General features: G+C 29.2%; 3 protein-coding genes across 5 annotated transcripts; all 3 read left to right on the top strand.

Moving 5' to 3' along the window:
• On the top strand, positions 1-17,397 carry LOC118068288 (uncharacterized). The gene is made up of 37 exons (XM_035085584.1): positions 1-503; positions 573-728; positions 879-1,522; positions 1,587-1,668; positions 1,783-2,449; positions 2,540-2,727; positions 2,803-2,970; positions 3,050-3,396; positions 3,980-4,193; positions 4,548-4,991; positions 5,059-5,547; positions 5,622-5,778; positions 5,880-6,051; positions 6,439-6,722; positions 6,801-7,267; positions 7,341-7,448; positions 7,551-7,728; positions 7,926-7,966; positions 8,572-9,075; positions 9,447-9,902; positions 9,979-10,162; positions 10,592-10,751; positions 10,817-10,898; positions 10,962-11,320; positions 11,390-11,664; positions 11,734-12,218; positions 12,296-12,377; positions 12,463-12,661; positions 13,205-13,709; positions 13,885-14,334; positions 14,443-14,626; positions 14,705-14,949; positions 15,012-15,373; positions 15,431-15,899; positions 15,974-16,279; positions 17,010-17,097; positions 17,172-17,397. Exons 1-37 carry the CDS (start codon positions 49-51, stop codon positions 17,334-17,336), a joined length of 10,821 nt encoding a protein of 3,606 aa, XP_034941475.1. The 5' UTR covers positions 1-48; the 3' UTR covers positions 17,337-17,397.
• LOC118068658 (aminopeptidase N-like) lies at positions 3,424-7,841 on the top strand. 3 transcript variants are annotated; one of them, XM_035086227.1, is made up of 11 exons: positions 3,424-4,193; positions 4,263-4,478; positions 4,548-4,991; positions 5,119-5,547; positions 5,622-5,778; positions 5,880-6,051; positions 6,439-6,722; positions 6,801-7,003; positions 7,067-7,267; positions 7,341-7,487; positions 7,551-7,841. In XM_035086227.1, the coding sequence occupies exons 1-11, from the start codon at positions 3,925-3,927 to the stop codon at positions 7,780-7,782; spliced, it is 2,754 nt and encodes a 917-aa protein (XP_034942118.1). In that variant the 5' UTR covers positions 3,424-3,924; the 3' UTR covers positions 7,783-7,841. The 3 variants fall into 3 exon arrangements, with proteins under 3 accessions (XP_034942118.1, XP_034942117.1, XP_034942119.1); XM_035086226.1 differs by having other exon boundaries at positions 6,801-7,267; XM_035086228.1 differs by having other exon boundaries at positions 6,801-7,267; positions 7,562-7,703.
• A 444-nt stretch (positions 17,398-17,841) lies between the features above and the next one.
• LOC118068520 (aminopeptidase N-like) lies at positions 17,842-22,092 on the top strand. Its single transcript, XM_035085987.1, has 9 exons — positions 17,842-18,454; positions 18,527-18,976; positions 19,056-19,245; positions 19,654-19,901; positions 19,970-20,331; positions 20,662-21,127; positions 21,210-21,521; positions 21,590-21,674; positions 21,800-22,092. The coding sequence occupies exons 1-9, from the start codon at positions 17,916-17,918 to the stop codon at positions 22,016-22,018; spliced, it is 2,871 nt and encodes a 956-aa protein (XP_034941878.1). The 5' UTR covers positions 17,842-17,915; the 3' UTR covers positions 22,019-22,092.
• Positions 22,093-23,279: the final 1,187 nt, after the last annotated feature.

Here is a 23,279-nt window from a genome sequence, read left to right as displayed (position 1 = left end):
ATTATTCAGTTTTAATTTGAGCTTTCCAGTGGAATACTTTTAATCAAAATGAATAAAAATTTTTATTGGTGTTTTGTGATAATAACTATCTGTGTAACATATTCTCAAAGTGAACAAAGATTTTATGCTCGACTACCTAAAAACATTATCCCAAAGTTTTACGATTTGAAACTGTGGATACCTGATATTCTAAACTACGTTACCTACAAAGGTCAAGTAATTATTGATTTTTGTATTACTACAAAATCACACTCAATTATTTTAAATGTTGATGGACTTATAATACAAAAAAATAGAACAAAAATATTGAATTATGACAGCTACAACGATGCTATAAAAATTATCACTCAAGATCTGGATATAGAGAAGCAATTTTTTAAAATTACTTCAGATAAGGAGTTCAATATTGGAAATTATTCTTTATACTTATATTTCACGGGTAAAATTCGCGACGATTTATTTGGATTTTACAGAAGCAAAAGTAAACAGGGAAATGAGACGAGGTAAAAATGAAAATTATGAAGGATAAAAATGATATAGTGTTGATATGAATCTTATTTTTTTAATCCTAGATGGATGGCAGTGACTCAATTTTCACCTAGTTATGCTCGACAAGCTTTTCCTTGTTTTGATGAACCTTACTTAAAAGCTCAATTTAAATTACACATCGGACACTATGATCACTTTAAAGTTACCTCTAATACACTTCCAGAACAAGTTTCAAAAACGTATGTATTATTATCAGTCAACTAAGCTATTGAATAAACAAGTAAATAAAGGCAAAAGTAAGATTTCATTTTAAAAAAAACTTCACTTACTCAAAAATTAAAAATATTCTTTATAATGACTAATAATTCTAAAAAAATTTCCACAATTAGTTTTAGAAAAAATTATGTAATTACGTCAATGAAAACAACTCCAAAGATGTCAACATATTTATTCGGATGGGCCATTCACGACTTTGACTATTTTTATTTATTAAATTTAACTATGGTAGGAATGTGGACAAGAAAAACGATGAAAGAAGAAAGTTGTATTGCATTACAAGAAGGATGGCTTATATACAAGGCTCTAAAAGCTTGGTTGAATATTGAGAATCCAATTGAAAAAATGGAGCATATCGCAGTAACAAATTTTTATTTTAATGCAATGGAAAATTGGGGCATGATAACTTTCAGAGAATCTGCTGTTCTCTATAATAAAAATATTACCCCTACAAAATCAATACATAACGGGTTAAGCACTATGGGCCATGAATATGCCCATACGTGGTTTGGAAATCTAGTAACTCCAGAGTTTTGGAATGTTGGCTGGTTAAAAGAAGGCTTCGCTACATATTTTTCATATTTTGGACGATCTCTTGTTCATCCTGAGTCGAGGATGATCGATTTATTTATCATAGAAAATGTGCAAGAAGCACTTGACGATGATGCCCAAGACCACAATCGAACAATGAATGGCAGAAATCCTGCTGAAGTCCAAAACACTTTAGGATATGCAGATTTTGTTACTTATAAAAAAGGTATTTTTGTATATTTGTTAAAAAAATTTATTTCATGTTTTATAAGCTGAGTTTAAAATTTCAGGAGCATCTATAATAAGAATGATTGAACAAATAATGGGAGAAAGATTATTCCAAGCAGCTCTGCAAAGCTATTTAAACAATTTGTAATAAGTTTTTATATGAAACATCTTATAATTTTTATATTTAAAACTTTTTTGATACAAGAATGACTATCTCTGATAGATAAGTATAAAATATTTATAATTAATTCATTTCAGATCTTATAGTTTTGTAACACCTTCAATACTTTATACTTATTTACGAAACTACACAACAGTTCAGCAATTAGTATTTAGTATTGACATTGGGGAAATAACTGAAACTTACGCAAACCAACCCGGTTACCCTCTCATCACCGTTACGAGGAATTATTCAGATTTTTCGATCCGAATTTCCCAAGGCCGTTTCTATCAGCATTCAAACTGGACCACTAAACCAAAAGCTCAACGTTGGTGGATTCCTTTGAACTTTATGTCGGATTCTCAAAGAAATTCTAATGTTTCTGTGTTTGGTTCTACGTGGGTTAAACCTCATGAAAAGGATATTACAATAAAGTTTAATATTGATCCTCAGGAATGGATTATCTGTGATATTGACAAAGCAGGGTATTATCGTGTGAACTACGATGACAGAAACTGGAACATGTTGATATCACATCTGGGTTCCAGTGCATTTAATACAATTAGGCCGATAGCTAGAGCGACTCTTATAGATGATGCCTTCAACCTGGCTAGAGGCGGTTATATTCATTACAGGATCGCTTTCCGACTTGTTAACTATCTTACTCAGGAAATAGAATATGAACCATGGTATGTTGCATTAAAGTCATTGGGGTTTCTTCAACGGATTTTCCAAGACTTCACTACTCTTCAGGATTCATTGCAGGTAATCAAAGTTTCTCTAAGCTTATGTCAATAAACTTTAGTAGTGGTATTTTCATTTATATTACAATGTTTCATTTAAAAACTTTTTCAGAATTACGTCAAGAGTATTTTAAATCCTGCTTACGTTTCCATATCTTTTGAGAGAATTAATGAGGGTCAATTACGTTCAAAACTCTTGAGGAATTTAATTTTATCTGCGGCTTGTAAATTTCAAAATGATCACTGTTTGAAAACTGCGAAATCAGTCTTTCAAAGTTGGATGAAAAATTCTTCAAATACGTAAGCTAACTTCTTAAAAAGCAGCCATCCTTCTTGTTAATATAAATAGTTGAAAATACAATTCATTTCGTTTAGAATTGAACCAGATTTAAAGAGTTTTGTTTACTGTGTTGGTATTCAATCAGGAGATGCAGAAGTCTGGAAAAAAGTTTTTCGTCGATTTATTCAATCTGATTTGCATAACGAAAAAGAGTTATTGATAGAAGCTCTTGGTTGCACTGATAATTCAATGCTGATTAAACAGTAAGTTTAAAAAATTTTATTATTTTTATTCAAGACAGTTTCAATATTATTTTAATTACAATATTTGACCTTATTTTAGATTTTTAAATTTTGCTACTTTTAATAATACCGTTGCTTTGCCTGAACAATATCGGATAGTAATATTCTATAAAATACTTGATGGAAGTAGAAAAAATATTAATTACTTATTAGACTTTATGTCTGAGAATATTAAAAATATATTGGAAACAAAAGGTCAATTATTCTTCTATAAAATATTGAATGCAATCAAAACAAGAATTACTTCTAAAGAAAATTTAACAAAATTATATAATTTTTTTGAAGAAAATATTGATGTTTTTAACAATACTGAAATAATCAATGATACTATTATTTATGCCACCAACAATGTTGATTGGATCAAAAAATATGCTCCAATAATTGCAAGTTCACTAAATTAACAACAGCTAGTGAAGCTCCAACGTGAGTATCTACAATAGAAAACACTCTAGAATCACCATGTACAGCTAAAGAACAATAGATTGCACCACATTATCGCATGGTTACCTTTTCACTTTTTCAAATCTAATCTTGGCTTTGATTCCAATGCAGATAAAAATAACTGATCAATAAAGAAAGTAACGAATTCCAGTTTGCGATTATTTTCTGTTATTTTTTCTGTAATATTAATCTACTGATAAATTATCAAGAACGCAACAAGACTTAAGTATCTGTTTAATGTATAGCTACATATTTTATTTATATGATCGATGAAACATGGCATAAGAGCATATAAAAAATAAAAAAAATTACGATGATGTATGGAGCTGTTATGGAAAATAATACTAATGATATAGTGAAGAATTTTCAAACATATCGATCAAACTAATACCATGAAAGTCATCATAAATTAAGTTTCTGAACTGTTCTATTTGTACAAACCACTTAATCGTAGAAAACTTTATAATTTCAATCATGAATAGTATTCAATTAAGTTTTTTTTTAATTAATTTTTTATTTTTCATGATAGTTTATATTGAAAGTCTTTCAATGATAGGACAATCAAAAACAATTCCTCAAAATTATGAAATATTATTAGACTTTGGTGGAAATAATGATGATTGTTCAGTGAAAAATTGTATTTATACTGGAGAAGTAAATATTACTCTTAAAGTCACAGGACGAACAGATTTTTTTTCGATTCAAGCTGACTCGAAAATGAAAATTGATGAAAAAAAGACTCGGTAAGAATTTTATGGATTAATCGTCTTTTTAAAAAATGAATTACTTATTTTATTATTGAAAAATACTAGATTGTATAGAATAGATAAAAATAATAATTCTTTGCAACAAATTTCTATCATTGACATTTCTATCACCTATGGAGACGTATCTTCTATCATCGAAATTTATTTAGAACCTATGACCATAATAGTTCCAGTGACACAATACGTCATAGAACTATTTTTTTCACGAGAATTCGAAGACCTTCGCGGATATTACCATCCTATCGATAACATATCAAACAGGTTTCAAAATATTTTTATTTTTGATTTATTTCCATATAATTGTGATAAATAATTAAAAATTATTTATAGAATTGTGGCAATTGCTCTTCTTATACCCAACCGAGCTTATCGTTTATTTCCTTGTCTCTCAGATTTAAAATGGCTATCAACATTTGAGCTATCAATTATTCATCCTACAGAATTTTCAGTACTTTCTGGAACTCCTTTAAAGTATCGCAAAAAAATGGCTCCTAATACTTCTATTTCTGTTTATCAATCAACAGAAAAAATTCAAGCTCATCATGTGTTTTTTGCTATATGGAGTTATAAAAAATATGAAACTGATACGATAAATTTTTGGTATCCATCAGAAATAGAAGATGAAGACGTCAAGATGTTGATCGTGTATTACATTCATAGTTTTGGATTAATGATGAACAATACTTTCTCATCAAAGAGTCGATTCAATGTTGTTTCATTTCCAGGTTCTAGAGTAATAGATTTTTATACAACTCGTGGAGTAAGTTTACTGAGGTAAGTTGCTTATGATAATCTGGTTAAAAAAATCCCAGATTATTATGATAAATGCACCACTACATAGCAAAGATAAACAAAAATTAACAGATAAAAGAATTATCATGACTCGAAGTTGTTCTTCAAGGGAAAGCCGAGTAATCTTTGATAAAGATGAATCCACTACCACAGATAGGATGGAAATGTTAACTGACATAAGTCGCAGTACTGTTCGATATTGGATTGGTATTTTACACTTTCCAAGATTTTGGGATGATTATTGGATTTACACGGCTATTGCTGATTATATAGCAACTTTCATATTTCATGTTATCGAACCAACTTTTCGAATTCACGATTTTTCATTAGCTCGAACAATTTTATGGACCAGATGTGATCGAGACACGATGGCAGCATCAACCATACCATTTTACTTATTTGATACATGGGAAGACAGAAAATATTTCCGCAAAGAAGAATATATAAGCTATCAAGCTTTGACTATTGTCGCGACAATTCATCAGTTATTTGATTTCAAGGATATTATGGGATTGATAAGATTATTTTTGTCACGCTGGTATATTTCAGTGCATGAGTTCATCATTTAACGTATTTATTTTTTTGATATCTACAATAATTAATTAATTATAGGGGAAATGAATCATTCGGTCCAACTCTAAAAGAAATGTTATCTCTTCTTGATAATAAAAGTGTAGAAAGTTTTACTAATGATTGGCTAAAAAATCGTGGAACTCCACTTATCACCATTACTTTAGATGAACTCGGTGAATATGCTGAGATAGTACAAGTAGGTCTGAGCAAAAAAATTTGAAATCCTATACTTACTTAATGACTAACAAAAACTTTATTCAATTTCTCTTTTAAATTTTTTAAAAATTTATTGTTCAGGAACGTTTTAATACATTTGGTCCAGGAAGTACAGTAAATTATACTTGGACTATTCCGATTCGATGCATTAATCATCAGACTAATAAATTTTATCATCTGTGGCTCAAATCGAAAAGTTTATTTGTCAATGCGACTGAAATAAAATTTTGTTTATTGAGTGGACATTCTGTGGGTAACGATCAATATTTTTTAAAATGATTTATAAACATGATAGATCTAAAAGCAAAAGTTTATTAGATTTTTTTAAATATAATGAAAATTTGTTTTTAAATCTTTCTCGACTTCATAATATCTATAAAGCTTCATTATACAGATATAATTTGATTCAATCAAATATCATCAAATTTAATAATTTTCCATGGATAGAGATAAAAACGGTTTTAAAAAATTTTTCACTATTTCTTTTTAGAATGTTTGAAGAAAAAAAAAACAAAAAAGTGGTTTTAAAAAAATTGCAAACGGTCCTTATTTAAAAAAAGTTATTTTGCTCTTTTTCACATAATTAATTTATTTATTTCAACTTGAAAGAAATGTATGTAATATTTTTTAAATTTTCTAGTTCCATATAGAGTAAATTATCCAGAAGCATGGTGGATTGATATTATTCAGCTTCTCAGACACAATCATTTAGCGATAAGTGAAATGCAAAGAATGTGGATTATTGATGATTTATATGAATTATCTGTAGCTGGATACATACATATTGAATATTTATATCATTTGTTTGAATACTTGAAGATGGAATTCGATTATTTTCCTTGGTTAGCTGTTGGGAAAGTTTTTGGAAAGTTAAAAAATATGTTGTCTCTCAGCAAATATGAAAATCATAAAGCATTCCACAGGGTTATTATTTTCTTATTTTATTTCAAAAAAATGATGTATGAAATAAAAAAGCTAACTATATAAAAAATATTATTTTAGCGATTATTAGTAGGTTTAATTTCCAATGTCTATAATACACTAAAAATGGAACCAACTCAATCTCATGAAAATTACTATATTCGGTTGCACAGAAAAAATATTATGAACCTCGCCTGTACCTACGGCCATGAAGACTGTCTCAAGGAGTCCGAATGGAGATTAGATTGTTACTTAAATGCTGTTTCACATGATTGTCCCAAAGGGTTACCATTTATTTTACTTAAAACTCTATCGAAACTATATTTTTACAATTGGAAATATTTTAGACGTTGTTCTATGAAATGGAAAAAGTGTGCTTCTAATCCAGATGTTCGTGAAATAATCTTCTGTCAAGGTTTACGCCATGCCACACCTAAATTCTGGTATAAAGCATTTCAGTTGCTCAATGGATCAACTTTATTTCATTCAACCCGACTCGTAATTTCTCGAGGTCTTGCATGTACAGAAAATATTCACATTCTTGAAAAGTAAATCAAAAAATTTTGGAATACGATCCATTTCATTTCATTCAGTTCTTTATATATATAGCATCTTTTTTAGCTATTTAGATTTTATGCTGAATGATGAAAAAATATTTCCTGGAGAAAATGTGTTTCCAATATTACTAACTGCAGCAAGAATGAGTGAAGAACATGCGCAATTAATTCTGTATTTTATTACCAAACATCATGTGAAACTTGTTGAAAGGTACCGTAAATTTATTTTCTCACTTTTATTTTTTAAATTTACATTTAAAAAAATACTTTTTAGAATACAAACAGCTCATGAGTATCATAAACATTCGGCTCAAATTGCTGAAGAAATCTATTCTGATGAATCTGTAAGAAAAACATCAAAACATATGCCAGATGATGAAGAAGTTAGTTATTTACTTCCAGAAAATGTGAAAAAAGTCTTAACCGCCAATACAAAAATAGCTAATAAGATAGTACCTTTGGTCGAAAGTTATATTAAGAAGAAATTACAAAAAATTCTGAATTAATTCATAATTTTTTGTAAATGGAGATTCAATAACTAGCTTAATCAAATATTTTTAGGTATTTTTACTAGTCAATTTAGAGTAAAATTTACTAGTTTTTTTTTCGTTAAAAATAACTAAAAATTTAAGAAAAAGTATTATTTTAGTTAGTAAAAATTGCCAAACAAGTAGTAAAAAGTGTTGATTGGTAAGATTTTCTAGAAAAAAATGTATAAATTCAGAAATTTACTTTCTATTAAATATTCAATGTTAGTAAAATAATTTTCCTTTAATTTTTAGCTATTTTTAATAAAAAAAAGACTAGTGAATTTTATTCTATATTGACTAGAAAAAATTCTTAAAAAATTTTTTCCATGTATTTGTTCATGAAGGTAATTTTTTCCATATTTTATCAAATATTTAATAATACCTAAAAGTCACAAATTAAAAAGAATAACTTCATTGCTGACGTACTGGTAGTTGAATTATCATCAAGTCCAACGGTAACTAGATCAACATATACATGAAATTTTTAAATGTATATTTACTTACAATGATAGAAATCGAATCTGATAAGATTAAATTGCTCAGAAAGTTTTACCCCGATAACTCTCTTTTAAAGTCGTTATAAGGCCAATGAAAGTTATATACACTTTAATTGTAAGTCTGAGTGGTGTGTTGAGAACAATAAAATAATTAAAAATAATTAGTGTATTCAGCCGTAAGTGATATTATCAATGCAACCCTGTTTAATGAATTATTTGAATTTCTTTTATTATATATATAAATTGAATTAAATTTTTCCCAAACCAGGCTAAAAATGTTGCTTTTAAAAGCACTGCTCTCTACACTTTTTTTGGTGACATTTATTCAAGGAATACCCCTTTCACCGAAAGATTCTGAATTTGTAAATAATTTATACTCGTCTCGGGCAGTACCTGGAGAATACCGATTACCCTCTTCTGTTGTACCTAATCATTATGACTTAGTATTAGAACCCTGGCTTGAAGAAGAAAAATTTACCTTCGATGGTAGAGCTATTATTGATATAACGGTTAAAGAAGCGAATAAGAAAATATATCTACATGCAAAAGAATTGACAATAACTAAAGAAGATGTTAAATTGTCGAACACATCAACGGAATTAAAGGTTGAAACAATCGACATAGATAAAGAAAAAGATTTCCTTATGATCTCGTTTCTCCAACCAGTACCAATTGGTAACTGGACATTAACTATAAAGTATAAAGGAATCCTCAATGATCAACTAACAGGATTTTATCGAAGTTCATACAAAAATATTCTTGGAGAAATAGAGTAAGTACATTATCAATTTAAATAAAATGTAAAAAGTATTTAGTATTAACATTTGTTTTCATGGAAATTGATGTATATGAAATAAAAAATTTTGCGATTAAATATTAGAATTAAATATTGTATTTTTCGAAAGACTTCAATAAATCTTTGAACAAATCTGTATTAAAGATAACATGCCTTATATCTTTCCAAGGAATACAAATTTCTAGATTATCATAAAACAAAAGTTTGTGATAAATGATAACATAGTTCAATAGCTTTACACCAGATGGATTGTTCATTTTAATCTTAATCAAGGACAAATTTTTTAAGAACATTAATGGATAAATTAAAGTAAAACTTTTTATAAGTAACAACAATTTTTATTTCAGGTGGATGGCATCTACTCATTTTGAACCAGTTGGTGCTCGTCAAGCTTTTCCATGCTGGGATGAGCCAGCTTTGAAAGCTACATTCAAAATTTCTATTCGACACAATCGAAGATATAATGTAATTTCAAATATGCCAGATTCAGAGACCATTGGAATCGATAAAAAAACGACTTCGTTTCCACAAACTCCTAAAATGTCTACTTATTTAGTAGCCTTTGTTGTAGCTAACTTTGATTATATAGAAAGTCAAAATAATTCATTATTCAGAATATGGGCTCGAAAAAACATGATTCAACACGGAAAATATGCTTCAGAAGTTGGTTATGAAGAGTTGAAAGCTTTAGAAAATTTCACAAATATCTCTTTTGAAGAACATAAACTCGGAAAGATGGACTCGGTTGCTTTACCTCAGCTATCTGCTGGTGCTATGGAAAATTGGGGAATCGTTACTTATAGGTAGATTTAACTGAAAAAATTTATAATATTGAAAAAAAAATTTTTTTATCAACTTATGAACATTTTCCAATAACAGAGAAAGTGGTTTGCTTGTTGAAGAAAACGTCACATCAACTTTTAACAAGGAAGCAGTTGCTAAAGTGATATCTCATGAATTTGCTCATCAATGGTTTGGTAATTTAGTCACTCCTGAATGGTGGACCTATGTATGGCTTAATGAAGGATTTGCGACTTATTTCCAATATTTTATAACAGACCAAGTATAAATACTAAATTCGCTGCAAGTCTAAACGAAAACGATTAGATTTATGTTAACTAGATCCACATTGATTTATTCAGTTTAAATTTGAAATCTATGGTATCGATTATAATCTCTATAAATTTTATGATTTTTAATTAACATTTTGAAAAAATTAAAAAAAAAAGTCTGCATGAATCTTTAGAGATTAAATTTGATCTGAAATGACAAATAAAATATTGATTTGGAATCTCCGAAAATTTTATAATGTTTGGAGAGACCAGGAAATGTTAAGCGAAATCTACCAGATATTTTTTATTAAAGTTACTAAAAAATTGAGTAAAAATATGTTCGAATAAGATTCATAATCGAACAATATAGATCTAATCATTTTTTTCCGATTTTTTCGAGTTTATATTATAATTTATCATTATGAAAAATTAATTTACAGGTCACCGAAACATGGCGTTTGATGGATAGATTCGTGGTAGAAGTTTTGCAAGGATCAGCTTTTATAGCTGATGGAACCAACACTAGCCATGCTATGGATGTAAGCGTGGAAAGCCAACAAGACGTGAGCAAAATTTTCGACAATATTAGTTACAGAAAAGGTTTGTAAAAATATAATATAGTATGCATATTAATATATTAATAAAACATAAAAATAATTTTTTAGCTGGCTCCGTTATTCGTATGTTTTCCTATGTCCTGGGTGAAGAAAAATTCCAAAGCGCACTACAATCATATCTGAAGAAAAAGTAAGTAATTTCACTGAATGATTAAGGCATTATAAATAAAGAAGGAACTTTTTTATTTAATAGGATGTTTGGTGTCAGTACATCTAAAGATCTCATTGAAGAATTTGCGAGTGTGAGTGCTGATAAAGATGTAAAAACTGCTTTTACTAGTTGGGTTACTCAACCTGGTTATCCAGTATTAACTGTTACTAGACACTACGCTAACGGAAGTGCAACACTGAAGCAATCACGTTTTTTGTACAATCAGACTGAAACGTCAAAAGAAAAATATTGGATTCCTTATGATAATGTTATTGGAGAAGCAGATGATAAGATCAATTTCAATCGAACAAAAATTGAATGGTTAAAACCAGATGAAACAGTAAAAACAATTACTGGAATAAAGAATGACACATGGATTATATTCAACAAACAACAATTTGGTAAATATGATTTCCATAAGACATAAAGTGGTAAGGACCGTTGATGTATTAAATAATTCTTTATTGTAGGATATTATCGAGTTAATTACGATGAACTGAATTGGAAGTTAATTGGGAATGCTTTAGAAACTAATCATTCAAAAATTCATATTTTAAATCGTGCTCAATTAGTTGATGATGCTTTCAATCTTGCTCGAGTGAGACTGCTTCCTTATAATGTAACTTTTCGAGTATTACAATATCTTAAACAAGAAGCTGATTATGTTCCATGGTATGCTGCTTGGAATGGTTTTTCTCATCTCAGTAAAATTTTAGCCAACACTGATCAAAGTCAACCATTCAAGGTATGTTTTTTGAAATAATCAACACCAATATTTCATACAATCATTTCTTTTTATGATTATTTACTTCAGGATTACGTATTACGCTTAACCGGTGCTTTAGTGAACGATATTAAATTTGAAGAATCTGTTGAAGATGATCATATAAAAAAATTACAAAGAGTTACAGTAATAGAAAAAACTTGTGCATTTGGTTTGAAATCGTGTGCAAATCATACGTCTGAAAAATTACGAAAATGGTTAGAGAGTTCTGATGCAAATCCCCTCTCACCAGATTTGAAAAGTGTTGTTCTATGTGGTGGAGTACGTAGTGCTAACAGAGTATCTTGGAATAAATTGCTTCAAAAATATAAAAACGAACAAGATGAGAATCTTATAACTGCGTTAGGATGTACATCAGACGTTGAAATCTTGAAAGATTATTTACGAATGACATTTAATGGAACATTAAAATCTGCAAATCGTGATCAGGTTTTCAAATCAGTATATTCTGGAAGTGAAAATGGTATCAATGTAGCCTTAGACTTCATTATTTCTGATTCAAAGCTCATCAACGGGTAAGAAAGGAAAATATTATTAACCTCATTTATAGCTATCTAAGAACATACAATCGTTAATATTCCTTTTCTTCTAGAAATGATGCCAAAAATGAAACTCTGATAAAATATATAACGGAAATAGGAGAACGAATAACTACTGATAGTCAACTTAAAAAAGTAGGTATAAACAAAATTTATGTTTTATTAACCATCATAATAATTTGCAAAAATCACATTAATTGATTATTTTCTTCAATTGTAGATTGAAAATTCTGATTTTCCACCCAACATTATTTCAGCAGGGGTTTATAATGCTAAAAAAAATATTGAGTGGTTAGGGTTACAAATGAGTGACATTCAAAACTACTTTAAAGTAGAAAGCAATGATCCAGATTCTGCATCAATTTATACCTTATCCACCATGCTACTTGTAATGTCAATAGCATTTACAGTACTTCATTAATATTACACCTCATAATCTATGGAAGAAATATTTATTATTTTTAATGAACATTGAGTTAATAAATAATTGTAAATATAATATAGTAAACAAAGTCATTTTCTTATAACAACAATTTTTCTTATTTCATCACATTGACACTAATAAATTTATTTGTATTGTGTATTTGCCACGTGAGACAGAGGTGAATAAAGTTAATTATTCAGATCATTATTAATTATTACTATGATTTTAGCGGAAGCTACCTTTACTCTTCAGTATTGAAACTAAAATAGTACATAACTAAGGCATTCAGAATTATCATACATTGAGAGATTTAATGAAATTCATCTCTATTTTTTTTATTTTAGTGAAGGTCTGTTTTAATAAATTGTTATACAACTACGGTCATGGACGGTCTAATTAATATTGATGAAGTTTTAGTAAGGTCAATCAGCACAACAACTCAGTATTCTGATCGAAGTGTTAGTTTGATATGTGTTGAATTCAACTATTCTGTTTTCAAAAAATCACCTTTATTGTTATTAAAATTGACGGAATTAAGATCAATCAATTTTTCTTAAGATGATTGAAAAAGTTATTTTGTTCGTAGTATTCTTATATGTTAATAGTGGATCCTCGGCATATGGAAACGATCAACATTATGTGACTCGTTTACTAGCTAAGGTTCTAAGTTATCGATTACCAAATGATACAGTTCCAATTTCATATGTGTTACAAATAGAACCTCATATTGATGCAGAAAATTTTACATTCAATGGTGAAGGTACTCTCATCTTTCAAGTAGAACAGCCCCTTAAAGATATTACTCTTCATGCCAACAATTTAGAAATAGATAAAAGTTATACTAGACTTATAGCTAGTGATGGAACTAGTTGGAAACCAATTTCACAAAAATGGAATTCTATTCTAGAATTTTTTAATATAAAATTTGATAATGAACTTAAAGTGGGAAGATATTCTCTTAAACTTAAATGGAAAGGATATGATGCTCATTATTGGCGTGGATTTTATCGAGCAGTTGATGAAGACTCGAGTGGACGATCAACGTAAATATTTAAGATTTACACAAAAAAGTTGTTAAGTCTTTGCAAATAATAAAGTTTATTACTATTGAAAGGCAAAACGTCAGGTCAATTCGTGTTTAATAGAATTAAATCTTTTACAGTTAAAAAAACAAATCAATTACTTTCGAATAATTGATTGAAACTCTTCAATTTTCAGATACATGATAGCAACACATTTTCAACCTACTGCTGCACGCAATGCCTTTCCGTGCTGGGACGAACCGGGATTAAAAGCAGAATTTGAGATCGCATTAAAACATTATCCAAACTATACAGCTATTTCTAATATGCCTGTGAGAAGTCGTGTAGAAACAGATGATGGAAAAATTTTAACTCATTTTGAAAAGACTCCAATAATGTCAACTTATTTAGTAACTTTTATTGTTGCAAACTATGCTAAACGATTTGTTCATCATGATAATCTTACATTTTATACAACAGTCGAAAATATACGTTTTACAAGTCTTGCTTATGAAGTTAGCGAAGCGATTTTATATGAAATGGAAAATTATACTAAAATACCTTACTCACTTCCCAAGCTTGATCAAGTAACTATTCCTCAGTACTCGTCTTCTGCTACAGAACATTGGGGAGCTATCAGTTATTGGTTAATACTATTTTTTTAAAATTTATTTTCAAGTTAATAAGCTGAATAAGTTAATAAATTATTCAATATATTTAATACCTGTATTAATCAACTATTTATTGAAATTAGGACTAATCTGATTTTATATAAGGAGTTCGAAACGAGTGTCATCGCCAGAGATCGGATAGTTTACCTAACTGCACATGAACTATCTCACCAATGGTTTGGAAATTTAGTAACACCTGCTTGGTGGGATGATCTTTGGTTGAGTGAAGCTTTTGCAGTATATTTCACATACAAAATGACAGATTTGGTATTAATACTATACTCTTAATAATACAGAAAATTACTTTCACATATTTTTTAGCAATAAACATGAAAAAATTTTTAGGTATTTCCTTATTGGAACAGTATTGAGTTATTCATTACAGAAGTAGTACATCAAATTTCATACAATGCTGAGTCTAGAGGTAGAGTACCACGTCCTATCAAATGGTATCCTGCGTCACCAACGGAAATTAGACAAATGTTTACTCCAGTAACTTATCGTAAAGGGGCAGCAGTATTACGTATGCTTGAACATATAGTGACTGAAGAAGTTTTCCGTGATGGTATCACGAAATATTTAAATAAACAGTGCGTTAACAGAGTATTTTGCATTAAATTTAGTTGCAGTGTCATAAGTTATTATTTTTCAGCCGTTTTGGAGTTGTTACAACTAATGACCTATGGCGAGCTCTTCAAGATACATATCAAGAAAAAGGAGTACATCCACACTTGAATATAAAAAAAATTATGGACCCATGGTTAGAACAAACAGGATTTCCTATATTAAAAGTAGTTAGAGACTATAAAACTGGAATAGCGAATGTCACACAATCAAATGCATTAGATCAAGAATCAGATAATTTATGGATGATCCCTGTAACACTCACGACAAGTACACATCCTGATTTTAATTATACAAAACCAACCCATTGGATTCCGAGATCTCGTGATAATTATACATTTTATGGTATCGATAAGGACGACTGGGTGATTCTTAATGTTCAACAAACTGGTAAGAGAAATGTAATTTACCTTGGACTAATTTATTTAATTTATTAAATTTTTTTAGGTTTTTATCGAGTTAATTATGATTATGAGAATTGGAAAAGATTAGCTGATTATCTTAATACTGATAATTATGAAAAAATACATGTGATCAATCGTGCCCAAATCATCTTTGATATTTTTGATTTTATGAAAAATGATAAAATGTATGTTGAACCATTTTTTGATATCGCATTGTATTTATATAAAGAAACTAATTTTCTTCCTTGGATGCCTATATTATCTGCAATTGAATCTTTAAATCAATTATTAATTAATACACCAGTTTATGATTTATTCTCAAAATTAATGTTACATTTGATGAACAATATAGTAGACCATGTTGGTTTTGAGGATCAAAAATATGAAAATCATCTAGATGCTCTTGCAAGATATTATCTTTTACCTTGGGCTTGTACTTTTGATCATCAAAAATGCAAAGAAGCTGCTCAGACAAAATTTATCAAACATTTCAAGGATCCTGAAAAATATCCGTATGTTGAGTTTAAGTAATATGAATCATTTTTTCAGTATAAATTATCTGTAGATAACAAACCATTCTATTTAGAATAAATCAAAATGAAGAGATCTGGGTTTATTGTAATGGCTTACAAGCATCCAATGAAAGTGTCTGGGAAGAAGTAATGAATGCGCATCTCGCTAATCCGTTGTTTCAATCAGGTTTTGAATATTTGGGATGTACTGATAACCAGTATTTAATTAGGAAGTATTTAAATCTGGCCATGGCAGAAAATGCCACCCAACTAACGGATTTAATTTCAGATGCATTTATTTCTATAATGGCAGGAAAGCGAGAAAATGTCATTTTTGTTTTGGATTATTTTGTCAACCATATTGATCGGATCAGAGAATAGTAATTATAAATGAAATATCTCGAGTCGGAAATATCGACTAGATTTAAACTTTAATATTTTCAAATCACTGGCAACTATTTCATTTAAAACTTCCTTATTTGAACTTCAATTCCCTCAAATGCGAATTTTAAAGATCAAATAAAGTATAATTGTGGTATATTTAAACCTCATTACCTTCAAAAAAATTTTTATGCTAGCATTGATTGAGAATATTTAGTTTAACTGAATATCGATAAAAATTTCAAATTGTTAATGACAATACTACTTATAATCATAAATTTCTAATAATGATAGCAGTATAATTTCATAAACGAGTGAATAGAATGTCAAAATGAATGTTTTTATGAACAATATTTTATGTAAATTACCAAAACATTTATTTTCTAATTGCAAGTTCTTTATGTAAAAAATTTTATTCCAATTAAAATATTTCGCTTCTTGTTTGCCAGTGTTTTATAGTTTTTGAACTTTAATGTCCTTATTTATTATTGATGATTCAAAGTTTAAACAACGCCTAAAATATGAGGATTTGAATCTAAAACATGTAAAATCGAAGAAAATTATCTAACTGAGGTTTAATTCATGCTAATTTTCTTAGGATTTTTTATTCTTGAGAAGTTTAAATTAAATCTTAATATTCACGGTAAAAATATTGGAGTTTAAACATAATCAATATTTTAGACTCGAGACATAGAATGTAATGTAATATTAATGAATTTTTTTCCTTAGCTACAACATTAGAAACATGACCGGAAGAATAAATATTGTCATTCAAGAATTCAGCTATGCAATTAAATCTTCTGAACAATATAATCAAGTATTCCTTTTTAAATTATCGGTTAATGAAATAATTACATATTTTTAAATGATACATACAAATTTTGTTTTTAGTTTGTTGATTTTCTTACCAATGAAGAAAAAAAAGGAAAAATGCAGAATGTAGATGAAACATTGGAAAGAGCAAGAGATTCGATGGAGACAAGTGAAAAAGTATCATCTACGTTTCATTCATTACTATCCAAAAAACCAGGATTGTTTGATTCTTTACAATGCTGATAATATTTTATTGTTAATTCAATTTATACAGTGAAAACAAATGTTGTATATTCATCGTTTTTTTTCACTTAATCTATTGATTATGAATAATAAATAAATGCTCTTCGCAAAAAAAACCAATCTTTTATGCTTATTATACTCCTGCTTCTAAATTTGTTGATTATAAAGCAAAAAACAAGCGAATCATTAGAAATGTAGCAAATGATATTTTAAATAAGATAAGATATAGTCTAAAAATTTCATACATACTGAGCTTTACGAGCTTCATGAAATCTATGATTAGAGTAATCTATACACGTAAATTTTTTTATTAATTCATCAATGCATACAATATCATTGTTAAGGTACGTGAACTGAATCATACGATATCTATAACAACTCGTATTAATAAATTCCCACCAATATCCTGTTTTTCACATATCCATAAATAGACAATAGAATTTGAATCAAGGTTCTTCAGAGAGTATAAAACTAAGATTCATTTATAAATCCTATCATATGTTAGCTACTTATACAAACTGGTGGTCATACATGTATTTACATATTTTATTGCATAATATTCAAAAATAGATTCTTAAAATGTGGATAAAAACGTTAATACTTTCGGCTTTGTTACTGTATACAACATCAGCAAAACCAGTAACTGGACCTGGAAATGATAATAATATAAACCATAAGAAATTAGCGAAGTTCCTAAAAAAGTCTGTGCCAACAATAGAATCAAAATATCGTTTATCTCGCAATACAGTACCGAGAGTGTACATGATAGAATTAGATCCGGATTTTTTGGGTGACAAGTTTACATTTACCGGAAAGTGTTCTATTATTTTTGAAGTACTTCATCCAACTACCAGTGTTACTTTACACAAATCTAATAAACTAGATATTCAAGGCGATGCTACAGAGCTCATACATTCAGATGGTAAAATTGAAAAGCCATTAAAACAAACCTGGGAAGCTCAAAATGAATTTTATACCATGAAATTCGAAAACAAATTACCAATTGGAAACTACACATTAAATATGAAATGGTCGGGAGTTGACTCGTCTGAAGATTGGTTTGATCCTTACACAGGATTTTATCGAGCCGAAAATAAAGGAGAAAATGGAGAAACTAGGTAAATAAGTATATATAAAATATTTGTATTATGATTTTCACAGGATTAAAATTGATATGGAGTTTTTTCCAGTTACATAGTTACTACTCACTTTGAACCATCAGGAGCTCGAAATACTTTTCCATGTTGGGACGAACCAGGCTTAAAAGCAGAATTCGAAATGTCAGTTAAGCATTTTCCAAATTATACAGCACTGGCAAACATGCCAGTAAAAAGTCAAGAAAAAATGCCGGATGGTAAAGTTTTAACTCACTTTGAAAGATCTGTAAAAATGTCGCCATATCTTCCATGCATTTTGATCGCTGATTACAAAGCAATTAAGAATGAAAATGGAAATATTACATTTTATACAATGGAAAAAGATTTGGAATTAGTAAAATACGCTTTGGAAATAAGTGAAAAAACTATTCCTGCCTTAGAAGCTTATACTAATATGCCGTATGCAATGCCAAAACTTGATCAGATCACAGTTCCTGAGTATGGTGCAGTTGCTATGGAACACTGGGGACTTGTGAGTTATATGTAAGTAACTTATTATTTTTGGAGTTTTCCCTTTGTGAGGGACGATTGTTCAACAGATAAACTCAATAGATTTTTACAGAACGTATTCAGTATTATTACGTAATACTACATTGATGCCAAATAATGAAAAAAAAGACAAAATTGCATTTTTGGTGGCTCATGAATTGGCTCATCAGTGGTTTGGAAACTTAGTCAGTCCAGTATGGTGGGATGATGTGTGGCTGAATGAAGCGTTTGCGGCATATTTTCAATATAAAGTATTAGATCAGGTGATTCAAATTTCATTTCTATTTTCAACTATTGTTTTATAAAACGTAATAGGAAGAACTAATATTCATCTCATTTTTGTTTTTTTTTCTGAGGCATTAAAAGGCCTTAACATTTGATTTGTTTTTGTTAACTTGAAACAGAGCGCTCGAAGAGCGCGCAGTATATTTCTAGTAATTATATTATAGCAGAATAATTTTCCATAAATTTATCTTCTAGAATTGCTGTAAAATACGGAATAAAAACCTATTCCATCCACGATAGAGTGTTGCACTTTCAACTAAAACATTCACGTACTCAATTTTTTTTTTAAAATACAATATGTATATAATTGTCATATGCACATAATCAATAACTTTTGGAAAACACCTAACTAGAGCCGGAGAACTTAATCATGTCTTATTTTCTAGATTTTTCCTCATTGGAGAATAATGGATTATTTTGTGATAGAACACAATAATGAACAAGCATTTTCTGCTGACATTTATTCTTATAATGCGGCTAAACCTATAAAATTCAATCCCACTACAAAGATAGAAATTGAACAAGCGTTTGGCCCAGTTACTTACAACAAAGGTGCTGCTGTTGTGCATATGATCGAACATATCATTGGAGAAGAAGTTTTCCGTGAAGGAATCCAAAACTATTTAAAAAAACAGTAAGTTTCGAGTACATATAATCACAGCTTAATATTTCCGAAAAATACTTGGGCATGCTTTATTTCAGTCAATTTAAAGCCGTGGTTACCAATAACCTTTGGGATGCACTACAAGAAGCTCATGATAAAAAATACAAAGATAAAAAACTAAATATAAAAAGCACTATGGAACCATGGATCAAACAAACTGGTTATCCAATATTAAAAGTAACAAGAGATAATGAAACTGATGATATTGTTATAAAACAAGAACCGAATAAACCTTCTTCAGCAGGAAATACGTGGAGAATTCCAATAAATTACGCCACAAAGTCGAACCCCGATTTCACGTCAACAGCACCAACCATGTGGATGGAGAAAGATCAAGAAGAGTTAAGAATTGCTAATATTCCTAAAGATGATTGGATCATCGTAAATATTCAACAAAGAGGTGATATTTGTTATATATTACTTATTTAATACGGTTTCCAATTTCAAAATAAATTTTTTTATCATACTTTTCTAGTCCTTACTAAGACATAATGATGAGTGGTTTTTCGCCTAACAAATTACGATATACCATTGTTTAAATTCTCATATATTCATTTACAAAAATATTTTGTTGACATTGGCCCAATCATATATCCATATTGATTATTCAATAGCTAGAATGTATTCGAAATTTTTTATTACTTAATTTATTCTTACTCTTAATTATTTCGCATTCTTAATGCGTATGCCATTTTTGTAACATTTTTGACATTATTTACTTTCAATTTAGGATTCTATAAAGTCAAGTATGATGACGAAAATTGGGATAAACTTATTGAATATCTTCACTCCAACGATTTTATAAAAATACATCCCGTAAATCGTGCACAACTTATTGAAGATATGTACGAAAAATTCGCAGATGAGTTAAGAATAGATCGATTAATTTCATTAACACTATATTTACATCAAGAAAGAGACTATGTAGTGTGGATACCAGCAGGAAAAATTATGAATAATTTTGCCCAGTTAATGACAAATACATATGCAGAAGATATATTTGGACTTTATTTACTCATTGTTACAAACGAAATAACTGACCATCTTGGATTTGAGCATCGTGAAGGAGATGAACATTCTGCGGTCAAAATAAGAAGTACGCTCGCTCCTTTAGTATGTGCACACGAACATGCTGATTGTATCGCATTTGCTCATCGCCTATTTGATACTTATTTGGAAAATCCATCTGAAAATGCGTAAGCTTTGATAATTTCTAATTATAATAACCTATTGCAATAAAAAGTTGTTTTTAGAACATTTAAACTCTTTTTTTTCTAGATTCCCACTTACCGATTGGGAATGGATTGTATGTGCTGGACTTCGAGAGTCAAATGAAACTGTATGGAATAAATTCATGACTACTGATATACCGATGAGAAAGAGTATAAAAAATTCCAAGTACAATTTCATTAAATGCTTGCCCTCGAAAGAAAAGCGTGATAAATATATTGCTCAAACCATGCAAGAAGGATCAAAAGTTACACCTGATCAAATAAATGGAATGTTTGAAGCTTTCTTCCAGAGTTGTAGAGATGATGTTAATTATGCGATGAACTATATCATTGAACATTTTGATAACATTAAAAAATAGTAATAATCTTTTTATCTTGCTAGTACTTGATCATTTTTCGTTTCTAATGAATTTATGATATTTTCAGCTATGATCAGTATGAAGACGGCGATATAATACTTTTGGTTGGAAGGATGATATTTGGAGTTAAATCTAAAGATCAATGGAACAGGGTATGATACATCAGTAAATTCAATTAATAAATTGCCATTTAACAAACTTCGAAAATATATTGATATGATTTATCCACATTGTTGTTGTGTTCACGAAATAAGTTATAATTTTTTTCAATTTATAGTTCAAAGAATTTTGGGAAGCTAAAAAAAATGATTTGAAAAATATGGATCTTCTAGAAGCATTACCATTCTTTGGTGAGGCTGGTGAAGAGTTAGAAATTCTTGAAACAGAAATTTCGAATTTTGAACAGAAAGTTAGAGAAATTATTGGACTCGACACTATAAATGAAGGGAAAGAATTACAAAAACCAAAAACATCTGGATCTGATACACAAAAATAAGTTTTAATTTAAGTTAACTAATTAATTTAAAAGAATATCAGAATCAATGTAAATAAATAATTGTTGAAATTTTATAATTGAAATTATAATAATACCTGATAGTTCTGTAAAAATGAAAAAAAATGTTTTAAATGTAAGTTTGATAAACATTGTTATTTTATTTTAAAATGAATATTATGAAGATCGATCATGATTAACTTTGTCGTGATGTTTCGATAGTTAGTATGGCAATTATAAATATTGTGTTGAGGTAATTTCCACCAAAGATTTTAGTGACATTGGGGATTTTAGAAATGTGGCGAATATTTTCTGGTCTACAAAGTGCTGCAACGGCTACTGCTTAGTGGTGAATAACTAGCCTGTCGATAGTATCCGGAATGATGGCTTGGTCTTTAGTGGGAGTAATTTTAGTTACGAGTGCTTCGGACCAATTCATTGTTGAGTTAGTGGGTGGCGTTACCTAGGCTTAGAGAGCTTATAGCTCCTTGTCTCTTCTTTTTTCGTCTTTAATCCAACACTATCCACGACGTTGTCAACATCAAACTAGACACATAGCACTGAATGATTCGGAGCAGAACGTAAACACGACCGATTCACACGAGTGCTTTTTTTATATTTTTTAGGCATGATACAGTCGCATATTGAAGAGTTTTCCATCAACGTATTCCGTTGTCTTTCTATTGGAAGATCAAAAAAGTACATTAACAAGTAAATATTTATTAGGCAATGAATTATTATAATTAATTGAACGACCAAACAAGGCCACTATCTTCAAAGGCGGTCGCAGTTTAATCGAGATCACGCTAAACGTCCTTTTGAAGATGATCAATTGTCAGTCGACTCTAGATTTTTAGCGTTTTTTTCTGATTGAGTTTTCCTAGGATCTCATGATAATTCTGGACAAGATTCATTATATCGGGTAGGAAAAAAAGATCATCTTCGAACGAGACGTTTATCATAATCACGATCAAACGAAGATGACCTTATTCAATTGTATAATTATATTGGACGTCTCGTTCTCGATGACCAATTATAGATCCTAAGAGTCAGCAAATTCAATATAAGTTTTTATCAAGCTCTATTTATTTATTGACTCTACTTTATTGTTGTAACAAAGCAACTACACATAAGTCGTATGCAACATAATTTGAACCTTACTTGTGCTTAAGTTTTAACAATAGATTTGGCTAAGTTACTACTAGGTTGGATTGGTCTGTTTTAAAAATTGGCAAACACTTATTCTTTTCAGACCATCCAGCCG

Source organism: Chelonus insularis, unplaced genomic scaffold (genome assembly GCF_013357705.1).
Source record: "Chelonus insularis isolate UGA/USDA-ARS -01 unplaced genomic scaffold, ASM1335770v1 contig_3_pilon, whole genome shotgun sequence".
NCBI lineage: Eukaryota > Metazoa > Arthropoda > Insecta > Hymenoptera > Braconidae > Chelonus > Chelonus insularis.
Note: the sequence above shows the minus strand (reverse complement) of the source record. Positions and strands in the feature narration are given on the sequence as shown.